The sequence below is a fragment of the Haliotis rubra genome, unplaced genomic scaffold (assembly GCF_003918875.1).
Source record: "Haliotis rubra isolate DU_JTF1 unplaced genomic scaffold, ASM391887v1 Scf413, whole genome shotgun sequence".
Taxonomy (NCBI): domain Eukaryota; kingdom Metazoa; phylum Mollusca; class Gastropoda; order Lepetellida; family Haliotidae; genus Haliotis; species Haliotis rubra.
In genome coordinates, this window is record NW_025767095.1 from 681,207 (window position 1) to 695,141 (window position 13,935).

A 13,935-nucleotide genomic window follows, 5' to 3' on the forward strand; every position below is an offset into this window, starting at 1 on the left:
TAACAAGCGTCTGGGTAACACTTGATGGGGAGTAAGGTGAGGTAACAAGTGTCTGGGTAACAATGGATCGGGAGTAAGGTGAGGTAACAAGTGTCTGGGTAACAACTGATGGGAGATAAGGTGAGGTAACAAGCGTTTGGGTAAGAATTGATGGGGAGTAAGGTGAGGTAACAAGTGTCTGGATAACAACTGATGTGGAGTAAAGTGAGGTAACAAGTGTCTGGGTAACAATTGATGGGGAGTAAGGTGAGGTAACAAGCGTCTGGGTAAGAACTGATGGGGAGTAAGGTGAGGTAACAAGTGTCAGGGTAACCCGTGTTGGGGAGTGAGGTGAGGTAACAAGTGTCTGGGTAACCCATGTTGGGGAGTAAAGTGAGGTAACAAGTGTCTGGGTAACCAGTGTTGGGGAGTAAGGTGAGGTAAGTTTGACTGGATAACCTGTGTTGGGGAGTAAGGTGGGGCGACAAGTCAATGGGTAACCCGTGTTGGGGAGTAAGGTGAGGTAACAAGTGTCTGGTGACAACAATTGATGGGATAGTAAGGTGAGGTAACAAGTGTCTGTGTAACCCGTGTTGGGGGGTAAGGTGAGGTCAAGTGTCTGGGTAACCGGTGTTGGGGAAATAAGGTGAGGTAACAAGTTACTGGGTAACCTGTGTTGGGGGTAAGGTGAGGTAACAAGTGTCTGGGTAACAATTGATGGGGAGTAAGGTGAGGTAACAAGCGACTGGGTAACCCGTGTTTGGGGTAAGGTTTGTAAGCAAGTGACTGGGTAACAACTGATGTGGAGTAAAGTGAGGTAACAAGTGTCTCGGTAACAATTGATGGGGAGTAAGGTGAGATAACAAGCGTCTGGGTAACAATTGATGGGGAGTAAGGTGAGGTAACAAGCGTCTGGGTAACACTTGATGTGGAGTAAGGTGAGGTAACAAGTGTCTGGGTAACAAGGGATGGGAAGTAAGGTGAGGTAACAAGCGTCTGGGTAACAACTGATGGGGAGTAAGGTAAGGTAACAAGTGTCTGGGTAAGAACTGATGGGGAGTAAAGTAAGGTAACAAGTGTCTGGGTAACAATTGATGGGGAGAAAGGTGAGGTAACAAGCGACTGGGTAACCCGTGTTTGGGGTAAGGTGTGTTAGCAAGTGACTGGGTAACCTGTGTTGGGGAGTAAAGAGAGGTGACAAGTGGCGACTTGTCGCTGGGTAGGTGTCCACTGGAAAGATACATAGACAGTGGTAGAAAGTATTGGTATAACAAACCTGACTGTCGGGTTTACAGCATATGTGTGGAGCGTGTCAATATCACAACACCCACTTCAATCTGCTGTACACTCAACTAGGCAACACTTGTAGTAGATACATGGTGTTTATTATGCATATTTATCCCATGTTTGTCAACTTCTCAGACTAATATTAATATCAATATATTAATCGATTAATGTCTTCACGAGTAGCTATATGTACATTTGCTTCAAACAGGTGCATATCAATATGGGTATGATATCTGTTCATATTGTTTCAGCACCCCAGCCAAGTGGGTTAACGAATGAGCCAAGTGACGTATCATCACCGGGTAGGTAGCCACCCATAAAGTGTGGTAACACGTGTCTGGGTAACAATTGATGGGGAGTAAGGTGAGGTAACAAGTGTCTGGGTAACAATTGATGGGGAGTAAGGTGAGGTAACAAGTGTCTGGGTAACAATTGATGGGGAGTAAGGTGAGGTAACAAGTGTCTGGGTAACAATTGATGGGGAGTAAGGTGAGGTAACAAGTGTCTGGGTAACAACTGATGGGAGATAAGGTGAGGTAACAAGCGTCTGGGTAACAATTGATGGGGAGTAAGGTGAGGTAACAAGCGTCTGGGTAAGAACCCGTGATGGGGAGTAAGTTGAGGTAACAAGTGTCTGGGTAACCCGTGTTGGGGAGTGAGGTGAGGTAACAAGTGTCTGGGTAACCCGTGTTGGGGAGTAAGGTGAGGTAACAAGTGTCTGGGTAACCAGTGTTGGGGAGTAAGGTGGGGTAAAGTGTGACTAAGGTAACCTGTGTTGGGGGAGTAAGGGTGGGGCGACAAGTCAATGGGTAACCCGTGTTGGGGTAGGTGAGGTAACAAGTGTCTGGGTAACAATTGATGGGGAGTAAGGTGAGGTAACAGAGTGACTGTGTAACCCGTGTTGGCGGGTAAAAGTGTGTTAGCAAGTGACTGGGTAACCGGTGTTGGGGGAGTAGGTGGGGTAACAAGTGACTGGGTAACCTGTGTGTTGGGGGGTAAGGTGAGGTAACAAGTGTCTGGGTAACAATTGATGGGGAGTAAGGTGAGGTAACAAGCGACTGGGTAGCCGTGTTTGGGGAGTAGGTTTGTTAGTAACAAGTGACTGTAACAAAAGTGACTGATGTTGGGGGAGTAAGGTGAGGTAACAAGTGTCTTAGGTAACAATTGATGTGGGTAAGGTGAGAATAACAAGCGTCAGGGTAACAATTGATGGGGAGTAAGGTGAGGAAACAAGTGTCTCGGTAACAATTGATGGGGAGTAAGGTGAGATAACAAGCGTCTGGGTAACAATTGATGGGGAGTAAGGTGAGGTAACAAGCGTCTGGGTAACACTTGATGTGGAGTAAGGTGAGGTAACAAGTGACTGTGTAACCCGTGTTGGGGGTAAGGTGTGTTAGCAAGTGACTGGGTAACCGGTGTTGGGGAGTAAGGTGGGGTAACAAGTGACTGGGTAACCTGTGTTGGGGGGGTAAGGTGAGGTAACAAATGTCTGGGTAACAATTGATGGGGAATAAGGTGAGGTAACAAGCGACTGGGTAACCCGTGTTTGGGGTAAGGTGTGTTAGCAAGTGACTGGGTAACAACTGATGTGGAGTAAAGTGAGGTAACAAGTGTCTCGGTAACAATTGATGGGGAGTAAGGTGAGTAGTAACAAGCGTCTGGGTAACAATTGATGGGGAGTAAGGTGGGGTAACAAGCGTCTGGGTAACACTTGATGTGGAGTAAGGTGAGGTAACAAGTGACTGTGTAACCCGTGTTGGGGGTAAGGTGTGTTAGCAAGTGACTGGGTAACCGGTGTTGGGGAGTAAGGTGGGGTAACAAGTGACTGGGTAACCTGTGTTGGGGGTAAGGTGAGGTAACAAATGTCTGGGTAACAATTGATGGGGAGTAAGGTGAGGTAACAAGCGACTGGGTAACCCGTGTTTGGGGTAAGGTGAGGTAACAAGTGTCTCGGTAACAATTGATGGGGAGTAAGGTGAGATAACAAGCGTCTGGGTAACAATTGATGTGGAGTAAGGTGAGGTAACAAGCGTCTGGGTAACACTTGATGTGGAGTAAGGTAAGGTAACAAGTGTCTCGGTAACAATGGATCTGGAGTAAGGTGAGGTAACCAGCGTCTGGGTAACAACTGATGGGGAGTAAGGTAAGGTAACAAGTGTCTGGGTAAGGAGCTGATGTGGGAGTAAAAGTGGGGTAACAAGTGTCTGGGTAACAATTGATGGGGGAGAAAGGTGAGGTAACAAGAGACTGGGTAACCCGTGTTTGGGGTAGGTGTGTTAGCAAGTGACTGGGTAACCTGTGTTGGGGAGTAAAGAGAGAGAGGTTGACAAGTGGCGACTTGTCGCTGGGTAGAATGTCCACTGGAAAGATACATAGACAGTGGTAGAAAGTATTGGTATAACAAACCTGACTGTCAGGTTTTACAGCATATGTGTGGAGCGTGTCAATATCCACAACACCCACTTCAATCTGCTGTACACTCAACTAAGGCAACACTTGTAGTAGATACATGGTGTTTATTATGCATATTTATCCCATGTTTGTCAACTTCTCAGACTAATATTAATATCAATATATTAATCGATTAATGTCTTCACAGTAGCTATATGTACATTTGCTTCAAACAGGTGCATATCAATATGGGTATGATATCTGTTCATATTGTTTCAGCACCCCCAGCCAAGTGGGTTAACAGAATGAGCCAAGTGACGTATCATCACCGGGTGCAGCCACCCATAAAGTGTGGTAACACGTGTCTGAGGTAACAATTGATGGGGGAGTAAGGTGAGGTAACAAGTGTCTGGGTAACAATTGATGGGGGAGTAAGGTGAGGTAACAAGCGTCTGGGTAACAACTTGGGGGAGTAAGGTAAGGTAACAAGTGTCTGGGTAACAACTTGATGTGGAGGAGTAAAGTGAGGTAACAAGTGTCTGGGTAACAATGGATCGGGAGTAAGGTGAGGTAACAAGCGTCTGGGTAACAACTGATGGGGAGTAAGGTGAGGTAACAAGCGTCTGGGTAACAATTGATGGAGAGTAAGGTGAGATAACAAGTGTCTGGGTAACCATTGATGGGGAGTAAGGTGAGGTAACAAGTGTCTGGGTAACAATTGATGGGGAGTAAGGTGAGGTAACAAGCGTCTGGGTAACAATTGATGGGGAGTAAGGTGAGGTAACAAGTGTCTGGGTAACAAGTGATGGGGAGTAAGGTGAGGTAACAAGTGTCTGGGTAACAATTGATGGGAGTAAGGTGAGGTAACAAGTGTCTGGGTAACAATTGATGGGGAGTAAGGTGAGGTAACAAGTGTCTGGGTAACAACTGATGGGGAGTAAGGTAAGGTAACAAGTATCTGGGTAACAATTGATGGTGAGTAAAGTGAGGTAACAAGTGTCTGGGTAACAATCGATGGGGCGTAAGGTGAGGTAACAAGTGTCTGGGTAACAGTTGATGGGGAGTAAGGTGAGGTAACAAGTGTCTGGGTAACAATTGATGGGGAGTAAGGTGAGGTAACAGGTGTCTGGTTTACAAATGATGGGGAGTAAGGTGAGGTAACAAGTGTCTGGGTAACCACTGATGGGGAGTAAGGTGAGGTAACAAGTGTCTGGGTAACAACTGATGGGGAGTAAGGTGAGGTAACAAGTATCTGGGTAACAATTGATGGTGAGTAAAGTGAGGTAACAAGTGTCTGGGTAACAATTGATGGGGCGTAAGGAGAGGTAACAAGTGTCTGGGTAACCATTGATGGGGAGTAAGGTGAGGTAACAAGTGTCTGGGTAACAATCGATGGGGCGTAAAGTGAGGTAACAAGTATCTGGGTAACAATTGATGGGGAGTAAGGTGAGGTACAAGTGTCTGGGTAACAATTGATGGGGAGTAAGGTGAGGTAACAAGTGTCTGGTTTACAAATGATGGGGAGTAAGGTGAGGTAACAAGTGTCTGGGTAAGAACTGATGGGGAGTAAGGTGAGGTAACAAGTGTGTGGGTAACAACTGATGGGGGGGAGTAAGGTGGTAGGCAAGTATCTGGGTAACAATTGATGGTCAATAAAAGTGGGAGTAGCAAGTGTCTGAGGTAACAATTGATGGGGGAGTAAGGTGGAGTTAACAAGTGTCTGGGTTATAATTGATGGTGAAAAGGTGAGGTAACAAGCGACTGGGTAACCCGTGTTTGGGGTAAAAAGGTGTGTTAGGAAGTGACTGGGTAACCTGTGTTGGGGGTAGTAAAGAGAGGTGACAGAGTGGCAACTTGTCGCTGGGTAAGAGTGTCCACTGGAAGATACATAGACAGTGGTAGAAAGTATTGGTATAACAAACCTGACTGTCGGGTTTACAGCATATGTGTGGAGCGTGTCAATATCACAACACCCACTTCAATCTGCTGTACACTCAACTAGGCAACACTTGTAGTAGATACATGGTGTTTATTATACATATTTATCACATGTTTGTCAACTTCTCAGACTAATATTAATATCAATATATTAATCGATTAATGTCTTCACGAGTAGCTATATGTACATTTGCTTCAAACAGGTGCATATCAATATGGGTATGATATCTGTTCATATTGTTTCAGCACCCCAGCCAAGTGGGTTAACGAATGAGCCAAGTGACGTATCATCACCGGGTAGGTAGCCACCCATAAAGTGTGGTAACACGTGTCTGGGTAACAATTGATGGGGAGTAAGGTGAGGCAACAAGTGTCTGGGTAACAATTGATGGGGAGTAAGGTGAGGTAACACGTGTCTGGGTAACAATTGATGGGGAGTAAGGTGAGGTAACAAGCGTCTGGGTAACACTTGATGGGGAGTAAGGTGAGGTAACAAGTGTCTGGGTAACAATGGATCTGGAGTAAGGTGAGGTAACAAGTGTCTGGGTAACAACTGATGGGAGATAAGGTGAGGTAACAAGCGTCTGGGTAACAATGGATCGGGAGTAAGGTGAGGTAACAAGTGTCTGGGTAACAACTGATGGGAGATAAGGTGAGGTAACAAGTGTCTGGGTAACAATTGATGGGGAGTAAGGTGAGGTAACAAGTGTCTGGTTTACAAATGATGGTGAGTAAGGTGAGGTAACAAGTGTCTGGGTAAGAACTGATGGTTAGTAAGGTGAGGTAACAAGTGTCTGGGTAACAACTGATGGGGAGTAAGGTGAGGTAACAAGTATCTTGGTAACATTTGATGGTGAGTAAAGTGAGGTAACAAGTGTCTGGGTAACAATTGATGGGGCGTAAGGAGAGGTAACAAGTGTCTGGGTAACCATTGATGGGGAGTAAGGTGAGGTAACAAGTGTCTGGGTAACAATTGATGGGGAGTAAGGTGAGGTAACAAGTGTCTGGGTTACAACTGATGGGGAGTAAGGTGAGGTAAGAAGTGTCTGGGTAACAACTGACGGGGAGTAAGGTGAGGTAACAAGTGTCTGGGTTACAATTGATGGGGAGTAAGGTGAGGTTACAAGTGACTGTGTAACACTTGATGGGGTGTAAGGTGAGGAAACAAGTATCTGGGTAACAATTGATGGGGAGTAAGGTGAGGTAACAAGTGTCTGGGTAACAACTGAACAGGAGTAAGGTGAGGTAAGAGTGGCTCAAGTGTCTGGGTAACAATTGATTGGGAGTAAGGTGAGGGTAACAAGTGTCTGGGTAGGTGAGGTAACAATTCATGGAGAGTAAGGTAAAAGGTAACAAGTGTCTGGGTAACAATTGATAGGGAGTAAGGTGAGGTAACAAGTGTCTGGGTAACAATTGATGGGGAGTAAGGTGATTAAACATGCGTCTGGGTAACAACTGATGGGGAGTAAGGTGAGGTAACAAGCGTCTGGGTAACAACTGATGGAGAGTAAGGTAAGGTAACAAGTGTCTGGGTAACAATTGATAGAGAGTATGGTGAGGTAACAAGTGTCTGGGTAACAATTGATGGGGAGTAAGGTGATTTAACATTCGTCTTGGTAACAACTGATGGGGAGTAAGGTGAGGTAACAAGTATCTGGGTAAGAACTGATGGGGAGTAAGGTGAGGTAGCAGGTGTCTGGGTAACAATTGATGGGGAGTAAGGTGAGGTAACAAGTGACTGGGTAACCCGTGTTGGGGGTAAAGTGTGTTAGCAAGTGACTGGGTAACCTGTGTTGGGGAGTCAGGTGGGGTAACAAGTGACTGGGTAACTCGTGTTGTGGGTAGGGTGAGGTAACAAGTGTCTGGGTAAGAACTGATGGGGAGTAAGGTGATGTAACAAGTGTCTGGGTAACAATTGATGGGAACTAAGGTGAGGTAACAAGTGTCTGGGTAACAATTGATGGTTATTAAGGTGAGGTAACAAGTGTCTGGGTAACAATTGATGGGGAGTAAGCTGAGGTAACAAGTGTCTGGGTAACAATTGATGGGGAGTAAGGTGAGGTAACAAGTGTCTGGTTAACCAATGTTGGGGAGTAAGGTGAGGTAACAAGTGTCTGGGTAACCCGTGTTGGGGAGTAAGGTGAGGTAACAAGTGTCTGGGTAACCAGTGTTGGGGAGTAAGGTGAGGTAAGTGTGACTGGGTAACCTGTGTTGGGGAGTAAGGTGGGGCGACAAGTCACTGGGTAACCCGTGTTGGGGGTAAGGTGAGGTAACAAGTGTCTGGGTAACAATTGATGGGGAGTAAGGTGAGGTAACAAGTGACTGTGTAACCCGTGTTGGGGGTAACTTGTGTTAGCAAGTGACTGGGTAACCTGTGTTGGGGAGTAAGGTGGGGTAACAAGTGACTGGGTAACCTGTGTTGGGGGTAAGGTGAGGTAACAAGTGTCTGGGTAACAATTGATGGGGAGTAAGGTGAGGTAACAAGCGACTGAGTAACCCGTGTTAGGGGTAAGGTGTGTAAGCAAGTGACTGGGTAACCTGTGTTGGGGAGTAAAGTGAGGTAACAAGTGGCGACTTGTCACTGGGTAGGGTGTCCACTGGAAAGATACATGACAGTGGTAGAAAGTATTGGTATAACAAACCTGACTGTCGGGTTTACAGCATATGTGTGGAGCGTGTCAATATCACAACACCCACTTCAATCTGCTGTACACTCAACTAGGCAACACTTGTAGTAGATACATGGTGTTTATTATGCATATTTATCACATGTTTGTCAACTTCTCAGACTAATATTAATATCAATATATTAATCGATTAATGTCTTCACGAGTAGCTATATGTACATTTGCTTCAAACAGGTGCATATCAATATGGGTATGATATCTGTTCATATTGTTTCAGCACCCCAGCCAAGTGGGTTAACAGATGAGCCAAGTGACGTATCATCACACGGGTAGGTAGCCACCCATAAAGTGTGGTAACACGTGTCTGGGTAACAATTGATGGGGAGTAAGGTGAGGCAACAAGTGTCTGGGTAACAATTGATGGTAAGTAATGGGAGGTAACAAGTGTCTGGGTAACAATTGATGGGGAGTAAGGTGGGGGTAACAAGCGTCTGGGTAACACTTGATGGGGGAGTAAAAGGTGAGGTAACAAGTGTCTGGGTAACAATGGATGGAGAGTAAAGGTGAGGTAACAAGTGTCTGGGTAACAACTGATGGGAGATAAGGTGAGGTAACAAGTGTCTGGGTAACAATAGATGGATGGGTGAGGTAACAAGGTGGGTAACAACTGATGGGAGATAAGGTGAGGACAAGTGTCTAACAATTGATGGGAATGATGGTGGGTAACAAGGTGAGGTAACATGATGTCTGGGTGCAAGAACAAGTGTGGGTAGTATGGTGAGGGTAAACAAGTGTCTGGGTAACAACTGATGGGGAGTAAGGTGAGGTAACAAGTATCTGGGTAACAATTGATGGTGAGTTAAGTGAGGTAACAAGTGTCTGGGTAACAATTGATGGGGCGTAAGGAGAGGTAACAAGTGTCTGGGTAACCATTGATGGGGAGTAAGGTGAGGTAACAAGTGTCTGGGTAACAATTGATGGGGAGTAAGGTGAGGTAACAAGTGTCTGGGTTACAACTGATGGGGAGTAAGGTGAGGTAACAAGTGTCTGGGTAACAACTGATGGAGAGTAAGGTGATTTAATAAGTATCTTGGTAACATTTGATGGTGAGTAAAGTGAGGTATCAAGTGTCTGGGTAACAATTGATGGGGCGTAAGGAGAGGTAACAAGTGTCTGGGTAACCATTGATGGGGAGTAAGGTGAGGTAACAAGTGTCTGGGTAACAATTGATGGGGAGTAAGGTGAGGTAACAAGTGTCTGGGTAACAACTGATGGGGAGTAAGGTGAGGTAACAAGTATCTGGGTTACAATTGATGGGGAGTAAGGTGATGTTACAAGTGACTGTGTAACACTTGATGGGGAGTAAGGTGAGGTAACAATTGTCTGGGTAACAATTGATGGGGAGTAAGGTGAGGTAACAAGTGTCTGGGCAACAATTGATGGGGAGTAAGGTGAGGAAACAAGTATCTGGGTAACAATTGATGGGGAGTAAGGTGAGGTAACAAATGTCTGGGTAACAACTGAACGGGAGTAAGGTGAGGTAACAAGTGTCTGGGTAACAACTCATGGAGAGTAAGGTAAGGTAACAAGTGTCTGGTTAACAATTGATAGGGAGTAAGGTGAGGTAACAAGTGTCTGGGTAACAATTGATGGGGAGTAAGGTGATTAAACATGCGTCTGGGTAACAACTGATGGGGAGTAAGGTGAGGTAACAAGCGTCTGGGTAACAACTGATGGAGCGTAAGGTAAGGTAACAAGTGTCTGGGTAACAATTGATAGGGAGTATGGTGAGGTAACAAGTGTCTGGGTAACAATTGATGGGGAGTAAGGTGATTTAACATGCGTCTTGGTAACAACTGATGGGGAGTAAGGTGAGGTAACAAGTATCTGGGTAGCAATTGATGGGGAGTAAGGTGAGGTAGCAAGTGTCTGGGTAACAATTGATGGGGAGTAAGGTGAGGTAACAAGTGTCTGGGTAACAATTGATGGGGAGTAAGGTGAGGTAACAAGTGTCTGGGTAACAACTCATGGAGAGTAAGGTAAGGTAACAAGTGTCTGGTTAACAATTGATAGGGAGTAAGGTGAGGTAACAAGTGTCTGGGTAACAATTGATGGGGAGTAAGGTGATTAAACATGCGTCTGGGTAACAACTGATGGGGAGTAAGGTGAGGTAACAAGCGTCTGGGTAACAACTGATGGAGCGTAAGGTAAGATAACAAGTGTCTGGGTAACAATTGATAGGGAGTATGGTGAGGTAACAAGTGTCTGGGTAACAATTGATGGGGAGTAAGGTGATTTAACATGCGTCTTGGTAACAACTGATGGGGAGTAAGGTGAGGTAACAAGTATCTGGGTAAGAACTGATGGGGAGTAAGGTGAGGTAGCAAGTGTCTGGGTAACAATTGATGGGGAGTAAGGTGAGGTAACAAGTGACTGGGTAACCCGTGTTGGGGGTAAGTGTGTTATCAAGTGACTGGGTAACCTGTGTTGGGGAGTCAGGTGGGGTAACAAGTGACTGGGTAACTCGTGTTGTGGTGTAGGGTGTGGTAACAAGTGTCTGGGTAGAACAGATGGGAACTAAGGTGAGGTAACAAGTGTCTGGGTAACAATTGATGGTTATTAAGGTGAGGTAACAAGTGTCTGGGTAACAATTGATGGGGGGAGTGTCTGGGTAACAAGTGTCTGGGTAACAATTGAGGGGAGATGAGGTAACAAGTGTCTGGTTAACAATATGATGGGGAGTAAGGTGAGGTAACAAGTGTCTGGGTAACCCGTGTTGGGGAGTAAGGTGAGGTAACAAGTGTCTGGGTAACCAGTGTTGGGGGAGTAAGGTGAGGTAAGTGTGTCTGGGTAACCCGTGTTGGGGAGTAAGGTGAGGTAACAAGTGTCTGGGTAACCAGTGTTGGGGTAAAAGGTAAGGTGAGTGTCTGGGTAACAAGTGTGGGGACTAAGGTGAGGTAACCTGTGTTGGGGTTAGTAAAAGGTGTGGTAGCAAGTGACTGGGTAACCGTGTTGGGGAGTAAGGTGAGGTAACAAGTGTCTGGGTAACAATTGATGGGGAGTAAGGTGAGGGGTAACAAGTGACTGTGTAACCCGTGTTGGGGGTAAGGTGTGTTAGCAAGTGACTGGGTAACCTGTGTTGGGGAGTAAGGTGAGGTAACAAGCGACTGTGTAACCCGTGTTTGGGGTAAGGTGTGTAAGCAAGTGACTGGGTAACCTGTGTTGGGGAGTAAAGTGAGGTAACAAGTGGCGACTTGTCGCTGGGTAGGTGTCCACTGGAAGATACATAGACAGTGGTAGAAAGTATTAGTATTACAAACCTGACTGTCGGGTTTACAGCATATGTGTGGAGCGTGTCAATATCACAACACCCACTTCAATCTGCTGTACACTCAACTAGGCAACACTTGTAGTAGATACATGGTGTTTATCATGCATATTCATCACATGTTTGTCAACTTCTCTGACTAATATTAATATCAATATATTAATCGATTAATGTCTTCACGAGTAGCTATATGTACATTTGCTTCAAACAGGTGCATATCAATATGGGTATGATATCTGTTCATATTGTTTCAGCACCCCAGCCAAGTGGGTTAACGAATGAGCCAAGTGACGTATCATCACCGGGTGTAAGGTAGCCACCATAAAGTGTGGTAACACGTGTCTGGGTAACAATTGATGGGGGAGTAAGGTGAGGTAACAAGTGTCTGGGTAACAATTGATGGGGAGTAAGGTGAGGTAACACGTGTCTGGGTAACACTTGATGGGGAGTAAGGTGAGGTAACAAGTGTCTGGGTAACCCGTGTTGGGGAGTAAGGTGAGGTAACAAGTGTCTGGGTAACCAGTGTTGTGGAGATGTAGGTGAGGTAACAAGTGTCTTCATTAACAAGTGTTAATGCAAATAACAATTGAGGGGAGTAAGGTGAGGTAACAAGTGTCTGGGTAACTCGTGTTGGGGAGTAAGGTGAGGTAACAAGTGTCTGGGTAACCAGTGTTGGGGAGTAAGGTGGGGTAACGAGTGTCTGGGTAACCCGTGTTGGGGAGTAAGGTGAGGTAAAGGTGTCTGTGAGTAAAAAATAAGTGTCTGGAGGTATTGCAAACAGTGTTGTGGGAGTAAGGTGAGGTAAAAGGTGTCTGGGTAACCAGTGTTTGGGAAGTAACCAGGTGAGGTAAAGGTGGGGGTAAGTGTCTGGGTAACCCGTGTTGGGGAGTAAGGTGAGGTAAAAGGTGTCTGGGTAACCAGTGTTTGGGAGTAAGGTGAGGTAACAAGTGTCTGGGTAACCAGTGTTGGGGAGTATGTCTTGGGGAGTAAGGTGAGGTAACAAGTGTCTGGGTAACCCGTGTTGGGGAGTAAGGTGAGGTAAAAGGTGTCTGGGTAACCAGTGCTGGGAAGTAAGGTGAGGTCACAAGTGTCTGGGTACAAAACAGTGAGTCGTCTAGCTCTAGCCTTAAAACAGTGAGTCGTCTAGCTCTAGCCTTAACACGGTGATTCGTACCTTACTTCAATCCAACTTCACGTATCTAGCTCTAGCCTCACAACCAAGCAGAGGGAAGACAGTGTTGACAGAAAGTATTACAAAATCATCGAAGAGGCACAAAAATGACACTGTTCATGTACAGTAATAAGTCGGCGTCATAGTATTCATTGCCCATTGATTGCTGGATTGATAAAAGTCCTGGGCCTAGATTTTCGAAGCTCTCTTAGCGCTAAGATAGTCGTAGGTGCCATACATTAACATTAACTTATGACTATCTTAGCGCTAAGAGAGCTTCGAAAATCTAGGCCCTGATACTCATTTGTTAGGAAGAATAAATGCAGTCGTTTGTCAAAACAGTACAGCAGGCAAAATACTGGCGTCATCTTCTATACGTGTACACACAATGTCTACACAGGTATTCGCAATTTGGTCATAGTTCTTACTTTTCAAATCATCAGTCAGTAAGACTGAAATACAGACGACGTGAAGCTTATCTTAATTACGACGCTTCAAATAATATTATGTTGTTTAGTTTGACAGATTAGGCGATCAGCTAGATTCATTTCTGTATAATTGCTTAAACAACCACACTACAAAGGTACATGTCCATATGGATAATTTACACTCTCGTGTTGTTTCAGCTATCCAGCCAATTGGCTTCACCAATGAAACAAGAGGCGACTTGTCACTGGGTAGGTGTCCACTGGAAAGATACATAGACAGTGGTAGAAAGTATTGGTATAACAAACCTGACTGTCGGGTTTACAGCATATGTGTGGACGTGTCAATATCACAGCACCCACTTCAATCTGCTGTACACTCAACTAGGCAACACTTGTAGTAGATACGTGTTGTTTATTATATATATTTATCACATGTAAGTGTGGTAACACGTGTCTGGGTAACAATTGATGGGGAGTAAGGTGAGGTAACGAGTATCTGGGTAGCAATTGATGGGGAGTAAGTTGAGGTAACAAGTGTCTGGGTAACCCGTGTTGGGGAGTAAGGTGAGGTAACAAGTGTCTGGGTAACAATTGATGGGGAGTAAGGTGAGGTAACAAGTATCTGGGTAACAATTGATGGGGAGTAAGGTGAGGTAACAAGTATCTGGGTAACAATTGATGGTGAGTAAGGTGAGGTAACAAGTGTCAGGGTAACAATTGATGCGGAGTAAGGTGAGGTAGCAAGTGTAGGGGTAACAATTGATGGGAGTAAGGTGAGGTAACAAG

At 45.4% G+C, this 13,935-nt stretch overlaps 1 protein-coding gene across 9 annotated transcripts in view; it reads left to right on the forward strand.

Annotated features, from left to right (window-relative positions):
- LOC124288156 overlaps positions 1 to 13,935 on the forward strand; it is a 64,655-nt gene that overhangs the window by 14,106 nt on the left and 36,614 nt on the right. For 4 of the 9 annotated variants that reach the window (XM_046724727.1, XM_046724729.1, XM_046724730.1 and 1 more), the window contains 4 exons: positions 1,518 to 1,568; positions 5,842 to 5,892; positions 11,805 to 11,855; positions 13,348 to 13,398. In XM_046724727.1, coding sequence (XP_046580683.1) covers positions 1,518 to 1,568; positions 5,842 to 5,892; positions 11,805 to 11,855; positions 13,348 to 13,398 — 204 coding nt within the window. Of the gene's footprint in view, positions 1 to 1,517; positions 1,569 to 3,937; positions 3,990 to 5,841; positions 5,893 to 8,499; positions 8,552 to 11,804; positions 11,856 to 13,347; positions 13,399 to 13,935 lie in introns of those variants that run through there. The other 5 variants (XM_046724734.1, XM_046724733.1, XM_046724731.1 and 2 more) reach the window with 3 other exon arrangements.